Source organism: Armigeres subalbatus, unplaced genomic scaffold (genome assembly GCF_024139115.2).
Source record: "Armigeres subalbatus isolate Guangzhou_Male unplaced genomic scaffold, GZ_Asu_2 Contig747, whole genome shotgun sequence".
NCBI classification, from domain to species: Eukaryota; Metazoa; Arthropoda; class Insecta; order Diptera; family Culicidae; genus Armigeres; species Armigeres subalbatus.
The window spans coordinates 1-23,973 of record NW_026943531.1 but is presented as its reverse complement, the minus strand read 5'-3'; the positions used below and the strand labels follow the sequence as shown (position 1 = coordinate 23,973).

Genomic DNA, 23,973 nt, shown 5'->3' with positions numbered 1-23,973 from the left:
GGGAGAAGGAAGAAGGAAGAGGGAAGAAGGAAGAAAGAAGAAAGAAGAAGGAAGAGGGAAGAAAGAAGAAGGAAGAAAGATAAGGGAAGGAGGAAGAAGAAAGAAGGAACAAGGCAAAAGAAAAAAAAGAAAGCAGAAGAAAGAAGGAAGAAAACGGAAGAAAGAATAAAGAAGAAGGGAGAAGAAAGAAGGTAGAAAGAAGAAGGAAGAAGAAAGAAGAAAGAGAAAGAAGGGGAAAATATGAAGGAAGAAGGAAAAAGTAAGAAGGAAGAAGGAAGAAGGAAAAAAGTAGAAGGGAGAAGGAAAAGGGGTAAGGTGAAGAAAGAACTTCTCATTTTCACTTCTTCTTTTGCTAATTCGGCCTAATGGCCATTCGGCCTAATGACCGTTCGGCCTAATGACCATTCGGCCTAATGACCTTCTGCCAAATGGTTTTCGGCCTCCGGGCTTCGGCCTAATGGCCTGACACCGGTTTGACTGTCAAACCGGTGTCAGGCCATTAAACCGAAGCCCGGAAACCAACCATTTGGCAGAAAGGTCGATAAACCGAATGGTCGATAAACCGAATTAGCAAACCATCCAGCGTTGTTCGTATCAGTCTAATCAGTTTCGCCGGAAAACCATGTTCGGAGATTATCTGCCACAGCTCATTTCTTTTCACTGAATCATACGCTGCTTTGAAATCAATGAACAGATGGTGAGTTTGTACTCCCGGAATTTATCAAGGATCATCCGCAGGGCAGGCTTAACATCTGATCCGTCGTTGATCGGCCTTCACAAAAACCTGCCTGGTCGGAGTCTGTTGAACAAGATACGCGACAGGATTTTGTACGCCGAGTTCAGAAGGGTGATCCCTCTGTAATGGGCACCCTCTAGTCTGTATCCTTTCTTATAGATTGGGCATATGAGGCTCTCCAACTAGCCGGCAGGCAGTTCTTCATCCTCCCATATTGTCTGGATAATGCGGTGGATCGATTGATGCAGCTGCTTACTTCCGTGTTTGAGAAGTTCGACAGGGATCTCGTCCTTCCCAGAAGCTTTACTGTTTTCAGCTCGTTTAGAGCCTTCCACCTGGCTGCCACCATAGTCTTGTCTGTCAGAAAATTCCCCTCTCGATCATTGCACATGGCGGGCTTATGCCGCGCGCAATTGATAGTTGCGTAAAACCTCCGCATATCGTTTATATCCATGTTCTCCTGCGCTTCAGCTATCACACTCTCTTCGTGTTGCCTTTTTTCCTGCGGTGGATTCGTTTCTCTTCTGCCCTTGCTACATTGTAGCGCTCTCTGCATCATTTTTCTCGTCCATCACTCGCTGGCACTCCTCACCAAACCAACCATTTCGTTGGCGTCGCTGTGCAGTGCCTAACACTTCCTGCGCTGTTATAGTCACAGCTTCGTGGATATTTTCCCACAATCTGTTGACGTCGCCAGATCCGGTGGCATCTTCTATCCGCTCGTCCAGCTTCTGGTGGTACTTTCAGCAACTCCTTCAACTGACAAGCATTGGATAGTGAAACGCATCGTTCTGTTGTTTTGTGAATTCGTGACGCTGGAGAGTCGCGCCCCGAATTTTTGCAACTACGAGGTAGTGATCTGAGTCGATGTTCGGACCTCTGAAAGACCCTACATCTATAACATCCGAAAAATGTCGTCCGTCGACCAGCACGTGGTCTATCTGTGAGCAAGTGTCTCCATTCGGATGGTGCAGGTGTGTTTGTGGATATTCTGTGAGCCGCTCCTAACATGAAGGACAGACGCTCGATCAGATTCGCACCTCCGGATAGGAGCAAATCCCCCCTTCCCTGTCAGCATACGACTATAATTATCACCGGGGTTGGTTACCCGATCTTCCCTAAAGTTGCTCGTATCCCGGCCAGCGCCACAAGGAGGTAGGGATAGGAGTTGCTGGGTAAGAGGCTAAGGACCGCGAAATGGGGTCTATTTTATTCCTTAAGTGATAAAATCGGGGAGTGACAAAATCGGGTCAACACTGTATTTACCACAATCGTCATACATTTCATTAGACTTAACATTTTCATTGAGAAGAGCAAATCACTCCTAACATAACTTGAAAATAGATCCATGCAGTTGATTTGCAAGTCATTTGATACCTGAGCAAATGGGAAAAACTCGATTCATTACAAACGCAACATTTTTCACACCTTTGTGATTTCCAGTTTAATTTTTATGGGTGTGTTCTCTTGTTTCTCTGGCTCATCACATGGAGACAACTTGGATCCCTTCTCTCGATGCGTTTTCATATGCGTCTTGAGGTTGTCCTTCCGATTAAAAGCCCGATTGCAAATCTCGCAACTGAACGGCTTCTCCGGTAGGTGCTTCTTGAAGTGTTTTCTCAGATCACCACTGTGGAAAGAAATGAATTCTCAGAACTTACTAGCATTCTGTATAAAAGCGTTATTCTTACTTAGTCAAAAACATTTTATCACACTCGGTGCATTTGATTGTCGGTTGCTCAAAGTGGGTCCTTTTGTGTCTGGCCAATCCCGTCGGTTGATAATATGCCTTCCCACAGACCGGACACAAGTAGATTCGTTCCTTAAAGTGCGTTATCCGGTGCTGCTTCAGGCTGTTGAGCAACGCATATTGTTTGTCGCAAAGGTCGCATTTGTACATTTTGGCACGCGTATGGATGTTCACGTGTGAACTGTAATTTGAAGCACTGACAAACGATTTCGCACAGTACGGGCATTGATGTCTGCAAAAAATAGAAAAATATAATAAAAACAAAAAGTTTCAATTATTTCTCTAACCTTCGTTCATTGTTATGAATTCTCATATGCTCGGTGAGGTTCTTTATAAACTTTCCACAAATCGTGCACACCTCGGCACGTTTTGCCGCTCTCGATGTATCATCCAAGGACTTCGTCCTGGGCCTACCGCGCTTTGACGCCCGTGGCTTCGGATCTTCTTTGTCGTCCGATATCGTCTCGATTTTGCTCTTAGATTCCGCTTCCAGTTTCATCTCCGTTTCAAGAATTTCATATTCGTATACGGAACCGACATCACCGCCGTCATCGTCATCATCTTCGTTATCACTTAAACCGTTCGGATCAAAGTCAGGATCATTTTCTTCGTCCTCTTCGACAGGTTTGAACGATTTTATATCAATTTGCTCGAGTTCAGACGATTCCTCCAAATTATGATGAACGGAGTCGGCTTTATCGTGATCTTCCTTTTCCTGTACGCGTCGCTGGTAAATTTCATTATTTTTTACACAGGAAGTGTGAAACCGATGCCACTCCTCGACAAGAGATTTGCAACCAGGGCAGATGAACGGACATTCGTTTTCAACCTTGATGATCTACAAATAAAAAAAATCTTATGATCTGATATTTTGTTTTAGATTAGTCTGAACCACTACCTGAATCGAAAGATATTGGATAATTAGTTGGACTAAACTGTGACCAATAGAAGCGTCAGAGCTATGAATATTATGTTCACCAATGGCAATCGGTTCCAAATCGGAAGCACTTTGTAAGCACAATCTACAGAGGCGTTCCATTGTAATACGATACGACTGAACGGCAAACAAAAAATAATTCAAAATTACGCACAGTACCGTTATAAGTGTTTTGTAAAAATAGTATTGAATGTTAAGACGGTAGTTGTTTACATTTTTTTGATTCTTTGGCTTATCTTCTACACCCGCTGCAGCAAGAACGTGAGCAAAACAAAATGCATAATAAACGCAAAGTTTTGGATGTGTGCGTGGTGTTGCAAGCTTTGCAGATAGGGGTGTCTGAATAGTTTAGAATAAAATAATTTATCGACCTTCCAGCAGATGTCCTACACAGTTGGCAAAAAATTTGCTCTTTTATTTATTTATTGCGACATTTACTCTTATTTAGACTTACCCTGAATAATTTATTATCACTGTCAAATTTCGCACACGATTTCGCAGTCCGTCAAGGTTACTGCACATAAAGGTTATCTAATTATCCCATACAATATTTGTTTTTGAAATACCTAATTTTGATTAGCCTTGCATCTGGCAAAGATCAAGTTCGAGAGTCAACAACAAAAATAGTTTGTGTTCATCATCGCCCCAAAGCGTTTGACAGTGCGAAGTTCGAAAACGGGATGAGTAGGATTATCACAGAAATCTAAACAATTGTGAAAAGAGCAATATCACAATATTGTGTATTTAGTCGAAGGATGGATTCCAAATAAATTTTTGCCTTGGGTTATTTCAAATCACCGTTCAAATCTAGGGAAAATGTCCTTGCATTCGACTGATGCAGATGCTATTACAAACATTTTAATTATTGGTTGAAATGAAGCTGTGTAATTGTAAATGCATAATACCTGGCACAATGCATGCAATATGTGGTTGGTTAAATCTCATTAGATCACATTTTCCGTCTATCGAAAGTGTTTATTAGACTGGCCTAGGATACAAAAAGTCGTCCGATTCTACGGGGCACTCCCCAGGATTTTGCCTTTGGGTAAGAAAATTATTCTCTGAAAATTTCAGCCTGATCCGTTATTGCATAAGCTGGCGCAAGTGATTTGAAGTTAATATGGGGGTTTCAGCCGAAATATATGGGAAAATACACCTCTGTTACTATTTCATACAGGAAATTGGACGGAAAAGCCCGATTGACCCCAGATTTGCAGGAAATGAAGTTAACATGCCAATGAACAATTCCACATAAAATTCTACGAGGATGAACAACACTCTCAAGCGTTCACATATCCAAATTACCAATTGATAAAAACTTGCTAGAGAGTAATGGGCCAAACACAATGGATACGTTTGCGTGCGTTTTGACAGTTTTCCCATGGCAAAACTGTCAAAACGCACGCAAACGTATCAATTGTGTTTGGCCCATAAGAATCGTTCGATAATTGTATCCCGATTCAAAGCATTGGTAACAATGCCAAACATCCGATTGAACTTCATTGTTGACATTAAATTGGTATTGATTAGGTTTACATTTCTAGACCAACATCATTTGAAAAGGGCGTAACAGCCAAAATTTATACCTTCTTATTCTTCGTTTGTATATATAGCTACATATGTGGACAAAGAATCAGAAGGAATAAATTTTGGCTGTCACGCCCTTTTCAAATGTTGGTCTAGATTTAAATGATAATCGATTACACAATTTGAAAAGCACAAGCCTGGCTGATGGTGTACAGCTGCAACTATCACCAACGCTATAGAGACTTACCACCCGTCGCTAAGTCAGTCTAAACCCCTGGTGGCTCATTACAGAAAAACCCATTGCGAAAGCTGGGCTGTCAACGGCGTTATTGATAATAATTATTATTCCTTCACTTGAATTGCGTCGGACTTAGCGTTTACTCCGGCAGACACTTTCTAATCAGCAAAAACGAGCCAAAGAAAGTTTACCAGAACGCATTCACTACAGCAGCGAAGAGGATTCCGAGCCCCTCTACTGGCATCAACAAACGTAACCAAGAAGCTACAGTCAAACGCCCCCAAGCTTTCCAAGGAAAATGCACGTTTAAGTTAGCATAAACTAACTGCACCAGCTAAAAGCCCTGCAATGGTGGACATAAAAAAAAACTTTCAATGAATAACTAAAGAAATGTTAATAAAAAAAGTTGAAAAGCAGGCCAAGTTCTAGTTGGAATGTAGTGCTATGGAAGAAGAAGTTTGCGATGCACTTACGAGATTGACTGATTCACCGAAACCAAATGCTAAACTGTTAGCAAGTTTTTAATAGTAAATATTATCATACACATAGATATTGTAACACACCAGAGTCGTTTTTTGCGCGGAAGATATGGGCCGCGTAAATTTGTAATTTGTTTATTTTTATTGGACACGGAAACCTGTTAGTGTGACACTTTGTATCAGGTCAAGGATAAGGTAAATTAAAACAACGTAAAAAAACCGCGTAAATCCCAAAATATGTGTGAAAAAACCGCGGAAGTCCCGAAATTCGTGTGAAAAAAAATCGAATAGAAAACCATTCCTGTAGAAATAACCGCATAACAAACGACTTCAGTGTACATCGGGTTGAGCGTTGACTCTTCCTTGATCGAATGGTCCAAGAAAATTGAAAATCCATCGAGAAACGGCTGAGATATTAACGATCGAAGTCTATCATATTTTCGTGACGATTTTCAAATTTTGCAATGGTAAAGTGTACCCCAATATAGAAAAGACAGACGTAGTTCTACGTCAAAAAACACGATGCTACGCACACCAACAAAAGATATTTTAGTTACTAGATAAAGATAGTCGCTTCGGTTCCCTTTGTTCTGCTGTCCGAAACATGTGTGGTACATTCCTGTCAAATCGTATGGATTTTCCTTCCTTGACATTTAGCTCCCCTATCCTCGCCAGCAAAAGATGTTCCGGACAGCGACGACAGCGACAATATTTATCTAGTAACTAAAATATCTTTTACACCAACATATCCAATGACAGATATGGAACTGAAAATGTTTTTTTATTCAGGGTTCGGGTTGGCACTGACCCAGGTTTAAAAACGAATTCGACATTTATCTGGTAACTAAAATATACTCGATTAAGTTGAAAACCGGAATACGGGACTAGCGAAGTTGGATTTTTCTCGCAACCCGTACGTTAAACCTAACTTCGCTAGTAGCGCGCTAGTCTAATTAGGGCCTAATTAGACTAGCGCACTACAGGCGATGTTAGGTTTAACGTATACACGTTAGGTTTAACGTATACGGATTACGAGAAAAATCCAACTACGATAGTCCCCCATTTCGGTTTTCAACTTGACTATATAGCGATATCTTTTGTGTAAATAAACAGGGGGGGAGTAAGCCTGTCATCCACGAACAAATCAAGCCTACCTAAGATGTATTATCCGGGCCTCGCCGCTTGGGAAAGGCGGGCCACTCTGGGCCACCCCGCTTGGCAAGTGTAACATTTTTCGAACTGGAATCTTGTAGGATATTGGTTAACCTACACTACTGCTGACTAACGAAAAAATTGTGGGATTGTTTGTTTACATTTGCTTCATACTACATGCAGAGGAGGCGCGATGCACCGCATATTACCCCCCTGTAAATAAAACCCCGAGCTGATGAGTGATGACATCGCTTTTGCAGAAAATAATCGATTGACATAATAACGGGCACCCCTAGATCAAAGTTCGACCCTGGCATAGACAGCTGACTTTGACAATTAATTTTTTTTTTTCAATGACTTGATGCGAAGTTATCCGCTAACGGGACGGCACGGAAATCGCTCGATATCCAAATTTCACGAATAAACGAACATGAAAATTAGTTTTCTAACAACCTAAAATGTTTCTGAATCGTGTATGTTGCCTGCGTGGTGTTCTACGAAGTAGGAACATCTTGGCCCCATCGTCGTCGCGTTTTAGTGCACCGAAAAATCGTGTAATCTCTTCTGTAGTTCGATTTCCCCCGGCCGCACATCAGCTGGTGCCTCCGATAGGACAGCGGCCGGACGAAGGATTCCAGATATCCGATGAAAGCATCCAAAAGTACTTGGAGAACATCCGGTTGGAGTACTATGCGTTGAAAGTTTCCGATCAGCTGGACAAAAAGGACATTAAGCGGATGGCACTGTTGTCGCATGTGGTGGAGATGTACGAGCAAAGGCGGATAATTATGGACAATCTCAAGTCCCTGCAGGAGATGAGTTCCGAAAAGGACGAGGATATGTTGCAGTTGATGAGAGAGGAGAAAGAGGTAAGTTTTTATATGTTTTCAGTCAGTTCGTTTGCTGATCACAATTGTGTTATTGTTCAGGCGTACATCAACATTCTTCGTAAATTGGATGGCGAAATAATGGACGGAATTTTATCGATGGACGATGAAGAAGATTTCAATGCACTCATTTTAGAAGTTGCGGCTGGAGTTGGTGGCCAGGAAGCGATGTTATTTACACGAGAATTATTTGATATGTATTGTGGCTTCATCGAGTACAAGGGATGGGAAACCGAAGTCCTCGAAACCGAGAACACTGAACTGGGAGGAATTCGTCATGCATCCATCGTCGTGCGTGGAAGGGATGCCTATCGGTATCTCAAGTTCGAGGCCGGTGTGCATCGGGTACAGCGGGTGCCAACCACGGAAAAATCTGCTCGAATACACACCAGTACTGCAACCGTTTCGGTAATTCCACGACCGGACGAATTTCATATCGAGCTCAAAGATAAAGACTTAAAAATTGAGACTAAACGTGCCAGCGGTGCGGGAGGTCAGCATGTCAACACCACCGACAGCGCAGTTCGAATTCTTCACATCCCCACAGGGATTGCAGTTGAGTGTCAAACGGATCGATCGCAAATCAAGAACAGAGAAATTGCCAAACAGAAACTTTTAGCCAAACTTACCCAGCAGGAACTGGAAAGTAAATTCAACGCATCACAGTCCTTGAAAAAATCTCAAGTTGGCTGCAGTCTAAGGAATGAAAAAATCCGTACTTACAACTACAACCAGGATCGTATTACCGACCACAGAGTCGAAGGTGGGACCACGCACAACCTGAAAGCATTCCTTGAGGGTGGTTCTCAATTGGAAGACATGATTGCAAAATTGCAGGCTATGCACCGAAAGAAGCAACTGATGGACATTATTAACAGCTCTTTAGAAACTAAGTAGAAGAGACATATATCATTAATAAACGCTTCATTAACAAATCGTTAAACCGTTAAAAAAGCTTCAACCTTTATTTCGCTAAACTTCCCCAATCCCCTGCCTGTCCCAACTGGGTTACGTGTTCCCTGACAGCTTGGTCGATGATTTTCTGAACTTCTCGGCATCCCTGCAGGGCCGTTTCCAACACCTTGGGTAGATGATCGAGATGGAATCGTTGGGACATTTCCATGAAGGCAATCTTCCCGCTGCTGGGCAGTGATGCTACCGTCAATGTTGGTCCTCCGCTCATTTCTTCCAAATTGGACACATCCATCAGAGGTATCTTACCGGCCAGCGAGGCCGTGCAAGCGCAAACGTATTCCTTCAGACAGATACCCGCATCGATGAGAGCCAGGGTGGCTGCGTTGACCGAAGCACAGTAATTGCCGCCATCTGCCATTAGTACCTCTATGTAAACATCGATCTGCGATTTCGGATACAGTTCCGTCTTGATGGCCGCACTCAGCGCTTGCTGAAGATGGATTGTCATTTCTTGACTTTTCCGGTCACCTCTGGGTCTCCTTTTCCGCTCGCCGGTGGAGAAGGTGGCCATACTGTACTGACAGTTGACGATGACCTCTTCGTGGCTGCTCTTTTTCGCCGGAGCTTGATGTGGGCCGTAAACGGCGGCCAGCACCTTGGTGTTGCCCTGCTCAATGTAGGCGCTTCCATCCGGCTGGCTGAATACCCCCAGTTTGCACTGAATGCGACGCAGTTCGTTGGCTCGCCGCCCGTCCAGACGGAGACCTTCATCCGATAGGAGTTCCATTATTTTCTTATTTATAGCACTTTTCTGTTTGGAGGTTTGGAATAACACAACAACGGCTTCACTTCGCGCGTGGTTTTGTTTATATTCTGTTCGCTTTGTCTTGTTCGTCGGTTCGGAGGTGCAGGCTTCGTATGTGTGTTTGAGCAACACATTCATAAAAAATGCAGTTTCAGCAATTTCATTCATAAACAGAAGTCGATATAATCGACATAGGTGGACATAATTTTTCAACACACATGAACATAATCAGTAGAGGGTAGAGGCATTGACGTTTTGAAACTGTTTGGTAAAGATTTATTGCTGATGGTGCATATTCTGTGTGGTGCCGATCAGAAATTCTAGGAACTTTTTTCAAATAGGCGTAACTGTGTTTGACCTTGAAATTTAAAATGGCCAATACTCTCTCAATTCAGCATATTTCGTTCAGCTAACGGTACTAACGGAATTATTCAGAATAAATCAAGACAAAATTTTCAAAACGACTTATCTGCTTTTGTAAACAAAGATTCAAACGACGATTTGACGAATCTGATAGCTCTCCTACGCAAACTAACACCATCAATAGGTAGATGAAGGCCTCCGCTACCTGTTGATGGTGTTGGTTTGCGTGGGAGAGCTATCAGATTTGTCAAATCGTCGTTTGAATCTTTGTTTACGAAAGCAGATAAGTCGTTTTGAAAATTTTGTCTTGAAATAGCCTGGACTCCTATATAGGAAGAAAAATAAAATTGTTTTAGATAAGGTAGGTAATATTTATTTTTAAAGAAGCAATACAAATTCCGAATTAAATACGTCCCAAAATTCCAATCAATTGCACATATTTTTTAGAAACTTCATCTACAAAAGGTCAATGGAAGTGGAACGGCTATGTAGATTGTGCCTGCAAGAGGGCCCTGATAATGTGTATTCCCGCAATATTGAAAGAGGAAATGCGGAAGAATCTTCAGAGACCAGCATTGAACAACTTGTTCTGCAGTATTTGCCAATTCAGGTGAGTTCCGGATATCACGATTTTTTTTTTCAATCTATAAAAATCATCGTTTATTTGAAAGGCTCTCTTGTCGTGAAGCGTTACGTAGCCGAAATCTTATTTTTACACCAAGGTTTTTTTATGCAGTTAGAATCACTGTTCCCTTGTTTTTCAACTGATTTGCATGAAATTTAGAGGACAGATGCATTATACTCTATTTTGTGTGTGTGTAGATGTATTAATCTGGTGATTGGCTCCATGGAGACAGTTTTATCGAGAGCGTCCCCTGGGTCACATGGGGTCAAAAAAGGATAACTTCCTTTTAATCGTAAATAATACGCATAAAGGGCCCTCCTTAGCCGTGCGGTAAGATGCGCAGCTATAAAGCAAGACCATGCTGAGGGTGGCTGGGATCGATTCCCGTTGCCGGTTTAGGCATTTTTCGGATTGGAAATTGTCTTGACTTCCCTGGGCATAAAAGTATCCTCCGGAAGTTCTTCCAGGAATTCATCCGGAAGTTCCTCCAGGAACTCCTCCGAAAGTTCCTCCAGGAACTCCTCCGGAAGTTCCTCCAGGAACTCCTCCGGAAGTTCCTCCAGGAACCCCTCCGGAAGTTCCTCCAGGAACTCCTCCGGAAGTTCCTCCAGGAACTCCTCCGGAAGTTCCTCCAGGAACTCCTCCGGAAGTTCCTCCAGGAACTCCTCCGGAAGTTCCTCCAGGAACTCCTCCGGAAGTTCCTCCAGGAACTCCTCCGGAAGTTCCTCCAGGAACTCCTCCGGAAGTTCCTCCAGGAACTCCTCCGGAAGTTCCTCCAGGAACTCCTCCGGAAGTTCCTCCAGGAATTCCTCCGGAAGTTTCTCCAGGAATTCCTCCGGAAGTTCCTCCAGGAATTCCTCCGGAAGTTCCTCCAGGAATTCCTCCGGAAGTACACCCAGGAATCTTTCAGGAATTTCCGTCAAGAATTCCACTGGAAGTTCCTTTAGGAATTCCTCCGGAAGTTCCTCCAGGAACTCCTCCGGAAGTACCTCCAGGAACTCCTCCGGAAGTTCCTCCAGAAATTCCTCCGGAAGTTCCTCCAGGAATTCCTCCGGAAGTTCCTCCAGGAATTCCTCCGGAAGTTCCTCCAGGAATTTCTCCGGAAGTTCCTCCAGGAATTTCTCCGGAAGTTCCTCCAGGAATTCCTCCGAAAGTTCCTCCAGGAAGTTCCTCCGGAAGTTCCTCCAGAATTCCTCCGGAAGTATCTCCAGGAATTCCTCCGGAAGTATCTCCAGGAATTCCTCCGGAAGTTCCTCCAGGAAGTTCCTCCAGAAGTTCCTCCAGGAATTCCTCCGGACGGAAGTTCCTCCAGGAATTCCTCCTGAAGTTCCTCCAGGAATTCCTCCGGAAGTTCCTCAAGGAAATTCCTCCAGAAGTTCCTCCAGGAATTTCCTCCAGAAGTTCCACCACGAATTCCTCCGGAAGTTCCTCCAGGAATTCCTCCGGAAGTTCCTCCAGGAATTCCTCCGGAAGTTCCTCCAGGAATTCCTCCGGAAGTTCCTCCAGGAATTCCTCCGGAAGTTCCTCCAGGAATTCCTCCGGAAGTTTCTCCAGGAATTCCTCCGGAAGTTCCTCCAGGAATTCCTCCAGAAGTTCCTCCGGAAGTTCCTCCAGGAATTCCTCCGGAAGTTTCTCCAGGAATTCCTCCGGAAGTTTCTCCAGGAATTCCTCCGGAAGTTCCTCCAGGAATTCCTCCGGAAGTTCCTCCAGGAATTCCTCCGGAAGTTCCTCCAGGAATTCCTCCGGAAGTTCCTCCAGGAATTCCTCCGGAAGTTCCTCCAGGAATTCCTCCGGAAGTTCCTCCAGGAATTCCTCCGGAAGTTCCTCCAGGAATTCCTCCGGAAGTTCCTCCAGGAATTCCTCCGGAAGTTCCTCCAGGAATTCCTCCGGAAGTTCCTCCAGGAATTCCTCCGGAAATTTCTCCAGAAATTACTTTGGAAGTTCCTCCAGGAATTCCTCCGGAAGTTTACCCAGGAATCTTTCAGGAATTTCCGTCAAGAATTCCACTGGAAGTTCCTTTAGGAATTCCTCTGGAAGTTCCTTCAGGAATGCCTCCGGAAGTTCCTTCAGGAATTCCTCCGAAACTTCCTCCAGTAATTCCTCGGGAAGCTTTTTATGGGCTTCGTGGCCGTGCGGTTAGCGACGTCAATCGTCTAAACGCATGTGCTGTGGAGTGTGGGTTCGATTCCCGCCCCGTTAAGAAGAAAACTTTTCGTAAAGGGAAAAGTTCTCCACTGGACCACTGGGTGCTGTGTAAATGTCCTTGTCCGTTGTCCGTTGTCATGCTAAATATTAGGTGTTCAGTCTGTGCGTAGAGGTGTGCGCCGCCGCGCCACGCCGCCGCCGCCGGCAGTTTTTGGCACGCCGTCGCCGCCGACATTTTTGCATCGGCGCGCCACCGTTTAAAATTTGCCTCGCCGCTGATCTATAATTTTCCACGCCGATTTAAATTTTCAGTGGAAAGTCCTAAGATTCATTGGATTTTCCGTATAATTTGCTGATAGATCTCTACAACATTACGTTGAAACTTCAGAGAATTTTTCGTGAGGATACCAATTATTTCCATGGAAATTCCATACCATATCTACCAGGTACCATTTAGCAAAACGGAAACTGTTATCAGATCAAAACTGGTTTGACCGAAAATGTAGTTTGGCCGAAAGCGATGTAAAGGAAAGTTTGGACGGACTTGTAAAAAGTTGTTTACCCTAACAGGTCATTTAGCTGAAAATGCCGTTCGGGTGAAAAAGTCGTTTGACCGAATATACATCATTTCTCGCTTAACTTTTCAAAAGGACCTAAGAAACATTTTTTTCATGAATTAATTTGAATAGCGCAAACAACAGAACAACATGAAAGCTTTTGATTGCAGTACTCAAATTAATTCATGAAAAAAATGTTACTTAGGTCCTTTTGAAAAGTTAAGCGAGATTTGACCAAAAATGCCGTTTGGTAAAAAATGGCATTTGGCAGAAAGAGCCATTTGACCCTTAAATGTCCTTTCTGCAACTTTCTTTGAAAAGTGTCGTACGGCTGAATTGGTCATTTTGCCAAAGAACACGTTTATCCGAATTGGTCATTTGACAGAAAATGCCGTTCGGTCAGAAGGGTTGTTTTGCAGAAAGGACATTTTCGGGCCGAATTACCATTCCTACCAAACACCATTTTCGGGCAAATGATCTTTTTGGTAAAACGATTTTTTCGGCCAAATTACCAATTCGGCTGAATGTCCATTTCGGCTGTACCGTGGGGTATCGAAATACGTACACTTAAGCACCTTAGTATATGAAAAAGTCATTAGAAAATAGGAATAGAATTTAAATAAAACGTTTGTCAGTGACACAGGAGAATGAAGGCTTCTACTTTTGAAGTGTTTCACATTCACTCATCAAAAACTACGAAAAACATGATAAAATGATGAATAAAATCAACTACTCCTGACTCGAAATCCGTCCATCATGGACGGATTTCGAATCAAAGGATCAAAATCCGTACAGCTATTTTTTAACTAAATATTTAAATTGAAGTAGTTTAATTGACCAAACTACCACCGTAAATAGTTCGATACGCACCTTGAGAAGCGATTCCTTTGATTTGCATTCCGCTTATCTCATGTAATGATTCGCAATTAGCAATTGAAACACAGTTACTTATGATGCAATTACGAAAACAAAATGGCGGAAAAAACTCCGCGTTTGGTGAGTGGCGATTCGTTTTTGATTTTTGTTGTTTTAATTTCAAAGCCTTCGTTCCATTTCTAGGCCCTAAAAGCTTACTGCCAAGTATCTGAACAGGATAAGATAAATTATATCTACAATAATTATTATTAACCCCATTTAATTTATTGATATCTCATGAGGTGGACGGATTTCGGCCCCACACGGTATGTCGTTTTCGGTAAAATTACATTTTTGGTCAGACCACTTTTGACCTGATAACAGTTTCGGATAAACGTTCAATTCGGCTTAATGGGATTTGGTTAGATGGCTTTTGGCTTAAATGTTAGTATCGATTTAAAAGTAGAGAGGTTACGAAATTTCGTTCAACAGTCTTTTCGACGTAAATGTCATTAGACCAAACGGATGGATATTATGGACTAAATTACCCATTCAGTTATTGGCATTTGGCCGTAAGACCAGTTGGCCTAAACGATATTTTCGGACAAATTACCCATTATGTCGGCCAATCGGCATTTTTGAGCTGATGACCTATTCGGCAAAACGACCTGTTAGGGAAAACGACTTTTCGGCCAAATTACCAGTTCGGACATACGGCTCTCTGCCAATGGAATTTCTAGACATTCTAGACGTCAAACATAGTCAAAATAGAGGTGCATCTGATTGTTCACCGCTATCACCGCTATTCACCGATCATCGACTTTGACATAGTTTTGAAGCTCAGCTGTTCGATAACTGCAAAACTGATGTAACTTTCGAAATGCATTTAAAAGCATTGCAGTTAAATGGCTTGCAGTTATCGAACGTCTACTGAACAAAGAATTTCCCGTAGAATTCCAAGAATTTTTCGTTGAATCGTTTTGAACAATCCTCCGCGGAAATTATAAAGAAGTTTCCATTAAACTTACAGAGAATTTCTCCTGAACAGTCCAGAGAATTTTTCTCGAAAACTCCTTAGAGTCTCCCGCGGAAATTCTTAAGAATTGATTGTTTTATCGTTGGCCATGCCAAACAAGCCGTCTTTATTATTCTAGAATGAGAAAGCCAACGGTAAAACACCCATTCAACCAGCCGCACTCTACTACAATTATCAATAATGTTCTGTACAAATTTGGAAGAATACTCAACAGAAACTCAACAAGAACTTTTCATAAATTTCCGAAGTTTTTCCTGTAGAAGTTAAGAACATTTTTTTTGTAAAAATTCTGAAGTTTCTCATGTAAATTGCGACAAATTTTCTGCTGAAATTCCAAACAATTTTATTTAAGAATTCAAAAGAGCTTCTCTTGGTAATTCCAAAGATATCTCGAAACTTCAAACAATCCCAAAATTTTTTTCCAAATTTTGGTTTTTCTTCAGATTTTTCTGGAGAAGTTCATTATATTTTTAATGTCTTGAATATGCCAAAAAAAAATGCAAAAAAATAATCTTAGAAAAACGTAATGAAAAAAATCGCCACGCCGATTCACGCCGCCGCCGCCGGCCAAAATTCTGACAAACGCCGCCGCCGACGAATATCGGACCGGCGCACACCTCTATCTGTGCGACCTCTGGTCGAAGACAGTGATTCTGTCTTTTTTCGTCTTTACACGAATTCCTCCAGGAATTCCTCCGTAAGGTCCTCCAAGAATTCTTCCGGAAGTTCCTCCAGGAATTCCTTCGGAAGATCCTACAAGAATTCCTCCTGCCGGTTCAGAATGTTCTGTTCGACAAAAATATGGAACTATTCAATCATTGACAACATTAGCATAGTGCAAACAGGAATTGTAATGTGCTACTCTTATTACCATTTTGCTAACTTCACCCCAATATTTTCGGATAGTGCATTGTGGATAGCTAATAGGGCCATATGTGGTTGTCGATAATAATTACACTGGATTCTGTTTTTACACGATTAACATTTTCTCAATTTTTCACTCATCCTAAATGTTTAACGTATATTCATTATCATGTGATTTTTCTTTGAATTATTCTGGATTTTTTTTTAAACATGTTGCGAAGAGTTTAATGGCAAATTGAAGTACACGTTCAAAAGTACGAGCGAAAAAAAAACGTTTAAAAACAAAATCCTGTGTATTATGAATTGTATTTCGCTTCTAACAAGTGCAAAATTCCAAAAATGGTTGAGATGACCAAGCTGCTTCGCCTTCAAATTTTTTCCCATTCACATATTAAAATTATTTGATGATCCTAAAGTATACAAACACAAATTCATTGCATAACCATCTACTCTTTGTTGTATACACTGATACAAATTTTGAATATAGCTTTTGAAATGTTTTTAAGTAATCGTACTTCTAAATTACAGATTTTTAAAACCGAAGATTGTTCATACCCATACATTTGCATAGTATGTAAAAATCAGATAAAGCAATGGCATCGGTTCTACATAACATGCGTCAATAATAACGAAATCTATCAACTACGAATTTTGGAATTATTTGGCGGAACACATGATGCCCAACCAGAAGTATCGTTTACCTTGAAAGAAGAATCCACAGACAATATCTGTAAAAGTTGGAATCTAGATCAAACACTGAAGTTTGAAACGGTTGAAGTTAGAACGCTCCCCATCAATGAATTATCATACACCGAACCGGAGGAACCTCCAAAGAGAAAGCGTGGTCGACCAAGATTGAACACGAGTGAGAAAAAAACGGAATTATCGACAACCAAAAAGCGTGGCCCACCCACTTTGAAATTAAAGAAGAAAAAATTGTCACCTTCCTCGGACAAAAAGCGTGGAAGGCCAAAAATTAATCATGAGCCGAAGAAGTACAAACCCCGCCCTAAGATGTGTCCCATTTGTGGAAAGTTCTTCACGGTGTTACGCGAGCATATTCGAAATCACAACAATGATCGCAAGTAATCACTTTGATATTGTTTTTCCTAACCGCATATGAATAAATTTAATTACAATTTTGTCCGTTTAATTAAAGGTATCAGTGCTCGTACTGTGCGAAAACGTTCATTGGAAGGAGCAATTTTTTCACCCACGTGAACATCCACACACGGACCAAGTGGTACAAATGTAAACTCTGCGACAAGCAGTACATCTATGTGAAAAGTTTGAAACAGCACATGGCAATCCACACCGGGGAACGGAAATACATCTGTACGATATGCAACAAATCGTACCGTCAAATGACATCGCTGGCCCGCCACAAGCGAAACCACTTCGAGGAACCGCAGATTAAATGTTCTGAGTGTGATCACTTGTTCTACACCAAGTACGTAGCGATTCGTTCCGTACATGTTATTGCCTAAATATAATTCGAATTTATTTCCAGTGGTGAGCTGAACAAGCATTTTAAGAAACATTTACCGGATAGGCCGTTTGCTTGCGAAATTTGCGGCCGTGCTTTCTATCGGAAGTGCAACCTGCGAACGCATATGAAGATACACCTACCGAAGACAAAAAGTGGACCAAAAGCGGACAAAAAGTCACCTGATGGTGCGGTCAGCGATGAAGAAATTACGGATTACGATACATAATTTGATGATCGCTCATGTATGTGGAATTTCATTTCTTGAGTTGTGAATAAAAGAAAACAAAAAAAAAACGTTCCATATAATGGTATACCCAAACAAACTCTTTATTCCATTCCAAATGGTTCGTGAATTGTAGTTGTATTACTTGATAGATTATTTTGATATCTAGCAGTAATTCTGCCTTGAGATGTAGGGGAAAGTGGGGCAAGATCGCCATATGGGGCAAGACAGCCAACGTTGATTATGAGATAAGTGAGCATTATATTCACATTATTATTACGAGGGAATGATTACAAAACTGTGTAAATGGGCTATTATACAATAATATAATATATAATACAACTGAAAAATGTATATGGACAACATAATTTAAAGTATCATCGTGTTTTCTTATAATTTTGTAGTTACGTAATGTAAAGTTTGAAGACAAAATTACTCATTTTTCAGCACAAATTGATATTAACCAAGGCTTTTATATACAGTATCCCCCCGATGTTCCGACAAATTTATGAATGAACTATCGAGGTTTATCTCATTAATATGACTGTCACATCCATACAAATGAATAAAAACAAAATCACAGCATAAATTTGAAAACTCATAGCATAATGTGTTTAAATGGGTGTTTTTATACTTTTTCATCTGGAAAATTCCGAATTAGCGAGATCCGGACTAACGAGTCGTCGGATTAGTGATGTCCGGATAAGCGGGGGGATACTGTAACTATAGCCTATCTACATTATTAATTTGAGAAGATTCACAGTAATTATGATCGATAGGATATACATATTTGGATATATGCCGACTTGGGGCGGTATTGCCAACTGTATTAAGAACAAGGTAATCTCGAGGATTAAGAGTCGCCCAAATGCATTGCAAAAAACATCAAAATAGTTTCTGCCTGAAACAGAGATGATTAAAAACGGATATGGTTTTAATCGTAAAAAATAGCTTTAAGCAAATTCAGATATTGTCGTAGAGCCAGTCATTTAAACATAATTACAAGAAGTGTAAGAAATGTGTCAAAATAAATTCAGCACACTTTTGATATACTTTTTGGTTCTGGCTCGTCTTGCCCCGAGAGAAAATGGGAAGTGCTAAACTCTGTTAGAGTTAACGAATCGTAGCAATCATAATCTATTGATGTAGTCTATATGAAATGAAGAGAACAAATAAATTAGTCTTTAGTTAACCGTCATTCAGTTCAGTCGAACTGTGTTTGTCTTCCTATTCCAATAGGTTATGGGCCCAGTTACAGTAGGCCTTGCGCGGAACAGAAGTTTTCTTTTATCGTCGGTCCGGAAAGTTCTGGAAGTCATGGAAGCAAGCAAGATTTCGATAGTGAAACTGAATAATTCCAACTACTCCGTATGGAAATTCAAGGCGGAAATGCTGTTGACTCGAGAGGACTTGTGGAAGTACATTGAAGATGCCGCTCCGGAGCCGGTGACGGACGCATGGAAGGGTGGAGATCGCAAAGCAAGAGCGACCATAGCACTGCTAGTTGAGGATCAGCAACATACCCTGATACGCGATACGAAGACGGCTAAGGAAGCTTGAGATAATCTCAAGAAACACCACGAGAAAACTTCCCTTTGCTCGAAGGTTGCGGTGCTGAAACGGATTTGCAACAAAACGTATAAAGACGGGGACGACATGCAGAACCATTTTTTCGAACTGGAAGAGCTATTTGCAAAGCTGTCGTGTGCTGGACTGGACCTTGGTGAACCATTAATGGTTGCGCTAGTACTTAGGAGCCTCCCCGACTCATTTGATACGCTGACAACGGCATTGGAAAGCCGTTCTGATGACGAGCTGAAATTGGAACTTGTGAAAAGAAAGCTTCTAGACGAAGTAGCGAAGCGAAGCAATGGACTCTCGGATTTAGCACTTAAACCAAGTTTTTCGAAGATAACAATTTTTGCAAGAAAAGTGGCCACAAGCAAAAAGAATGCAAGCTGTATGCAAAGGATACGGAAGCGGAAAAAGGTAGGTCGCCAGCAAAAGCGGCTCGTAGTGAAGAATCGTCCGTAACTTTCGCTCTGATGGCGAGAGCACATGCAGATTCTGGTGAATGGATCGTGGACTCAAGAGCGACCAGGCACATGTGGCCAACCAGAATTTTTCAAGAATATGATGGAAAGCGCAGTGAAATTCATCAGTTTGGCGGATGGAAAAATTGCAAAAGTGGAAGGTGTTGGCTCAGGTGAACTGTTATGTTACCACGACAACCTACGACGGTTACTCTTAGCAACGTGCTCTATGTACCAAGCTTGGAAATCAATCTCCTTTCTGTACCGAAACTAGTGGATTATGGTGCTGCTGTGATGTTCGATGAAATTGGGTGCAAAATTCATGTTGGTGGTCAACTAGCAGCAGCAGCTGTCAAGACTGGCGGACTGTATAAATTAAGATCAACGAAAGAAGTGCTGATGACGGCCAGAGACCACCACAAAGTTGATTGTCAGCACGTATGGCACCGACGCTTTGGACATCGTGACCCAAATGCCCTTGATGAAATGGTAAGGAATAACCTCGTGGATGGTCTGAAGATATACGACTGTGGTGTACGCGAAGGGTGCGATTGCTGCCAGAAAGCGAAATTGAGCAGAAAACCGTTTCCGGAATCAGTAGATAGAAAAAGTCGTTCAATTCTCGATCTAGTGCACACCGATGTTTGCGGGCCTGTAGAGAATGTATCGGTGTCTGGTTATCGTTATTTCATGACCGTCATCGACGATTATAGCAGGTTTTGTGTGTTGTATCTGTTGCGGAAGAAGGAAGAGGTACCCGAGAAGATAAAAGAATATGTGGCCATGATGAAAACACAATTTGGGCGAACGCCGAAAGTGATCAGAAGCGACCAAGGTGGCGAATATACGGGAAGCAAACTGAGGAACTTTTACAAAAGTGAAGGCATACGGGTGCAGTATACAGCAAGCTACTCACCTCAACAGAATGGTGTAGCCGAGAGAAAAAACCGGTATCTAATTGAGATGAGCCGGTGTATGCTATTCGACGCTAAACTACCGGAGTGCTACTGGGCGGAGGCGGTAAGTACTGCCGTCTATTTACAGAATATTCTTCCATCGAAATCAGTTCCTACAACGCCGTACGAAATTTGGCATGGGAAAAAGCCAAACGTGACCCACCTGAAAATATTTGGTAGTGTTGCACATGTCCATATCGTGAAGCAAAAAAGAAAGAAGCAAAGCCCTGCATCAATGAAGCTAACTTTCGTAGGGTACACGTTGGAGCACAAAGCATACCGTTTTTTGGATCGATCGACTCGGAAAATAATAATCAGTCGAGATGCGAATTTCGTTGAGGAGGAGGAAAGCGTCGTACCCGAAGAAGTAGTCAGTAAGGAATTGGAAAACAGGTTGAACTATGAGTTGTCCATGAAGCCAGCTGAAGTTCAAGCCACTCCACTGGTCAATGAAACTGAATCGTTGGATGAGTCGGACGTGGATAATGATAACCCAGATGAGGACGATTTTGATTATGACACTGCGACCGAATCTACGGTAATCGAATGTAGCATCGATGACAACCCAGGACCGATTCGAAGATCTTCTCGAGGAACCAAGGGCATTTTGCCAGCTCGCTACCGTGATACATTGGGCATGGCATCAGATGTAGTTTCTGAACCACGAAGCTTTGAAGAAGCAATCAACGGCCCGGAAAGTGCATTTTGGAAAACAGCGATGGACGACGAATTCCGTTCACTGATGGAAAATGAAACCTGGGAAATCACAACGTTGCCGCCGGATCGTAAGAAAATTGGATGTAAGTGGGTGTTCAAACGAAAAACAGATGAAACCGGTATGGTAGTCCGATTCAGAGCCAGGTTAGTTGCTCAAGGGTACTCACAAAATACGGAGCGGACTATGACGAAGTTTTCGCGCCGGTGGCTAAACAAGTCACTTTCCGTACACTGTTAACGGTAGCAGCTGAACAGAGACTTCTAGTCAAACATGTAGATATCAAGACTGCATATTTATACGGCACACTAGAAGAAGAAATCTTCATGAAGCAGCCCCCTGGTTATGAAACTGGCAATCCAGCCGGTGTGTGTCGCCTAAAAAGAAGTTTATACGGACTAAAACAAGCGGCTCGAGTTTGGATCAAGACAATTGACGACATTTTCAAGCAAGCTGGTTTTGTGCAGTCATCAGCCGATATGTGTCTATACGTTTGAGTTAGGAAGGGTCGGCGATCGTTTATCCTTATTTATGTGGATGATATACTAGTATTCTGTTCCAGTGAAGCCGAGTTTTGTGAGATAGTGAACCACCTGAAAAAATGTTTCAAGAAGATCACCAAGTTTCAAGGTGGATACCTTATCAACCAGCAGGCATACATCACCAAACTAGCTACTAGATTTGGTCTGTCAAATGCGAAAGGTTCGAGAATTCCGATCCGATGGACCCTGGTTACCAGCAAAAGGAGGAGAATTCAGCTGTATTAGCCAACAGCGACCAGTATCAAAGTCAGGTAGGTGGTTTGCTGTATATTGCAGTAAATTCACGACCGGATATTTCCATAAGCGCATCAATTCTGGGACGATCTGTTAGTCATCCCCGCGTTCGAGACTGGACTGAAGCGAAGAGAGTGTTAAAGTATCTTGTATACACGAGCAACTACTATTTGAAGCTAGGATCCACAAATAGAGAATTAGAAGTTTACTGCGACGCAGACTGGGCTGGAGATATGCTGGATCGAAAATCAACATCAGGATTTCATCAGGAGTTGGGCCTCCCGGAAGCAATCCTGCGTAGCCCTATCATCCACCGAATCCGAATTCATTGCTCTAGCCGAAGTATGTAAAGAAATCCAATGGATGCTGAAGCTGCTTAAGGATCTCGAGAAAATCGTGGATCATCCGATCTGCATACGTGAGGATAACCAAAGCTGTATACGACAGGTGGAGAACGAGAAACTGGACCAACGTTCGAAGCATGTTGATACGAAGTATTGTTTCATCAAGGACCTGAAAACAAGAACGTCATTAGCTTGCTGTATTGTCCTACGGAAGATATGCTGGCAGGCATGATGACGAAACCGTTAACAAGCGTGAAATTGGGAAAGCTACGTGAAGCAACAGGTGTTTTAGCTATCGATGTCGAGGAGGAGTGTTAGAGTTAACGAATCGTAGCAATCATAATCTATTGATGTAGTCTATATGAAATGAAGAGAACAAATAAATTAGTCTTTAGTTAACCGTCATTCAGTTCAGTCGAACTGTGTTTGTCTTCCTATTCCAATAAACTCGTCTTAGACGGTTGAATACATTCCACTAAAAAAAGCTTAAAATATTTGAAAAAATCCTTTCGTAATTTTTTTTTCATGCTTCATCAAGTATTGTGCCTTGCAACAAAATGACAACTTCCGTGATCATTTTCCAAGGATCACATAGATGTGTAAAATTTATCCGCAGTACAAATAAAAAGTACGTGCTATCAAAGCATCCACCACCAAAATTCACCACGTGGCGGGTGGCGGCCAAATTTCACGCTGACGAAAATCAAGCAAACAACCTAGTAAAAATAAATATCGAGACACCTAAATTTTTATTGCTAAGATTTTCAATATTTATTAACAATGGTTAATTAAAAAAATTAAAACAAATTTGAAGTGAATCAAAAAGTGGTATTTATCTGGTCATCAGATCTGAAGATCCGTACATAATTTATAATCCAACCTAATTTTAAATCTTATCTAGTGGTTTTCTCAAGACTATCTAGGTTCACTAAGAAATTTATAAATCGCATTTAGACTACTACTCCTAGAAACTAGAACTACTAGAAACTACTAAACTTCCTTATTTTTTAGGAAATTCATGAGGAAATTCCTTGAAGATTTCTTTTCTTCTCTCCAAGTTTTACTTCTAGACATTTATTCGGCTATTCTTCCAGAAAAATCTCCGGTATTTCCTTCAGGAATGCATTTGAGAGTTCCTTCAAGAATACATACAAAATTCACTCCCATTATGCCTCCAGAAGTTTCTTCAGAAATGTATGGCGGAAATGTTCTGATTTCACTCCATAATTTTAGTAGAAGCATAAGTACTAGAATGCTAGTGGCGCTGTAGTCATTTAAATTATTTTGCCAAATTATGCTTCAACAAGCTTTAATTGGCCATAATTTATGCATCATGTTGTAGGCCATATTTAATTCCATCACAAACATCGGTTTGACACTTGTAGTACCGGTACTTTGGCTGCCAGGTCAAAATAACCTAGATGTTAGTCAAGCGAACACGAACGACATTAGTGATCTTATACTTTTGAATCAACTATAATTTCACTCCTTCGGAGATTCTTCTAGGAACTTCTCCAAATATTCCTCCAGGAACTCTTCCTTCAATTCCTCCGGAATAGCTTCCAG

General features: G+C 41.8%; 4 protein-coding genes across 5 annotated transcripts; 2 read left to right on the top strand and 2 right to left on the bottom strand.

Moving 5' to 3' along the window:
• Nucleotides 1–1,981: 1,981 nt before the first annotated feature.
• On the bottom strand, nt 1,982–3,675 carry LOC134204611 (zinc finger protein 691-like). The gene is made up of 4 exons (XM_062679409.1): nt 3,385–3,675; nt 2,774–3,324; nt 2,428–2,718; nt 1,982–2,366 (listed from the first exon to the last, which is right to left on the bottom strand). The coding sequence occupies exons 1-4, from the start codon at nt 3,523–3,525 to the stop codon at nt 2,159–2,161; spliced, it is 1,191 nt and encodes a 396-aa protein (XP_062535393.1). The 5' UTR covers nt 3,526–3,675; the 3' UTR covers nt 1,982–2,158.
• A 3,507-nt stretch (nt 3,676–7,182) lies between these two features.
• On the top strand, nt 7,183–8,660 carry LOC134204608 (peptide chain release factor 1-like, mitochondrial). Its single transcript, XM_062679404.1, has 2 exons — nt 7,183–7,688; nt 7,749–8,660. Exons 1-2 carry the CDS (start codon nt 7,278–7,280, stop codon nt 8,601–8,603), a joined length of 1,266 nt encoding a protein of 421 aa, XP_062535388.1. The 5' UTR covers nt 7,183–7,277; the 3' UTR covers nt 8,604–8,660.
• LOC134204610 (exosome complex component RRP41-like) lies at nt 8,614–9,601 on the bottom strand. The gene has a single exon (XM_062679408.1). It carries the CDS (start codon nt 9,592–9,594, stop codon nt 8,671–8,673), a length of 924 nt encoding a protein of 307 aa, XP_062535392.1. The 5' UTR covers nt 9,595–9,601; the 3' UTR covers nt 8,614–8,670.
• Nucleotides 9,602–9,729: 128 nt separating this feature from the next.
• On the top strand, nt 9,730–17,683 carry LOC134204609 (zinc finger protein 501-like). 2 transcript variants are annotated; one of them, XM_062679405.1, is made up of 6 exons: nt 9,730–9,841; nt 10,070–10,150; nt 10,237–10,399; nt 16,400–16,956; nt 17,031–17,321; nt 17,382–17,683. In XM_062679405.1, exons 3-6 carry the CDS (start codon nt 10,259–10,261, stop codon nt 17,584–17,586), a joined length of 1,194 nt encoding a protein of 397 aa, XP_062535389.1. In that variant the 5' UTR covers nt 9,730–9,841; nt 10,070–10,150; nt 10,237–10,258; the 3' UTR covers nt 17,587–17,683. The 2 variants fall into 2 exon arrangements, with proteins under 2 accessions (XP_062535389.1, XP_062535390.1); XM_062679406.1 differs by having other exon boundaries at nt 9,738–9,841; nt 10,106–10,150.
• The last annotated feature ends 6,290 nt before the right edge of the window (nt 17,684–23,973 follow it).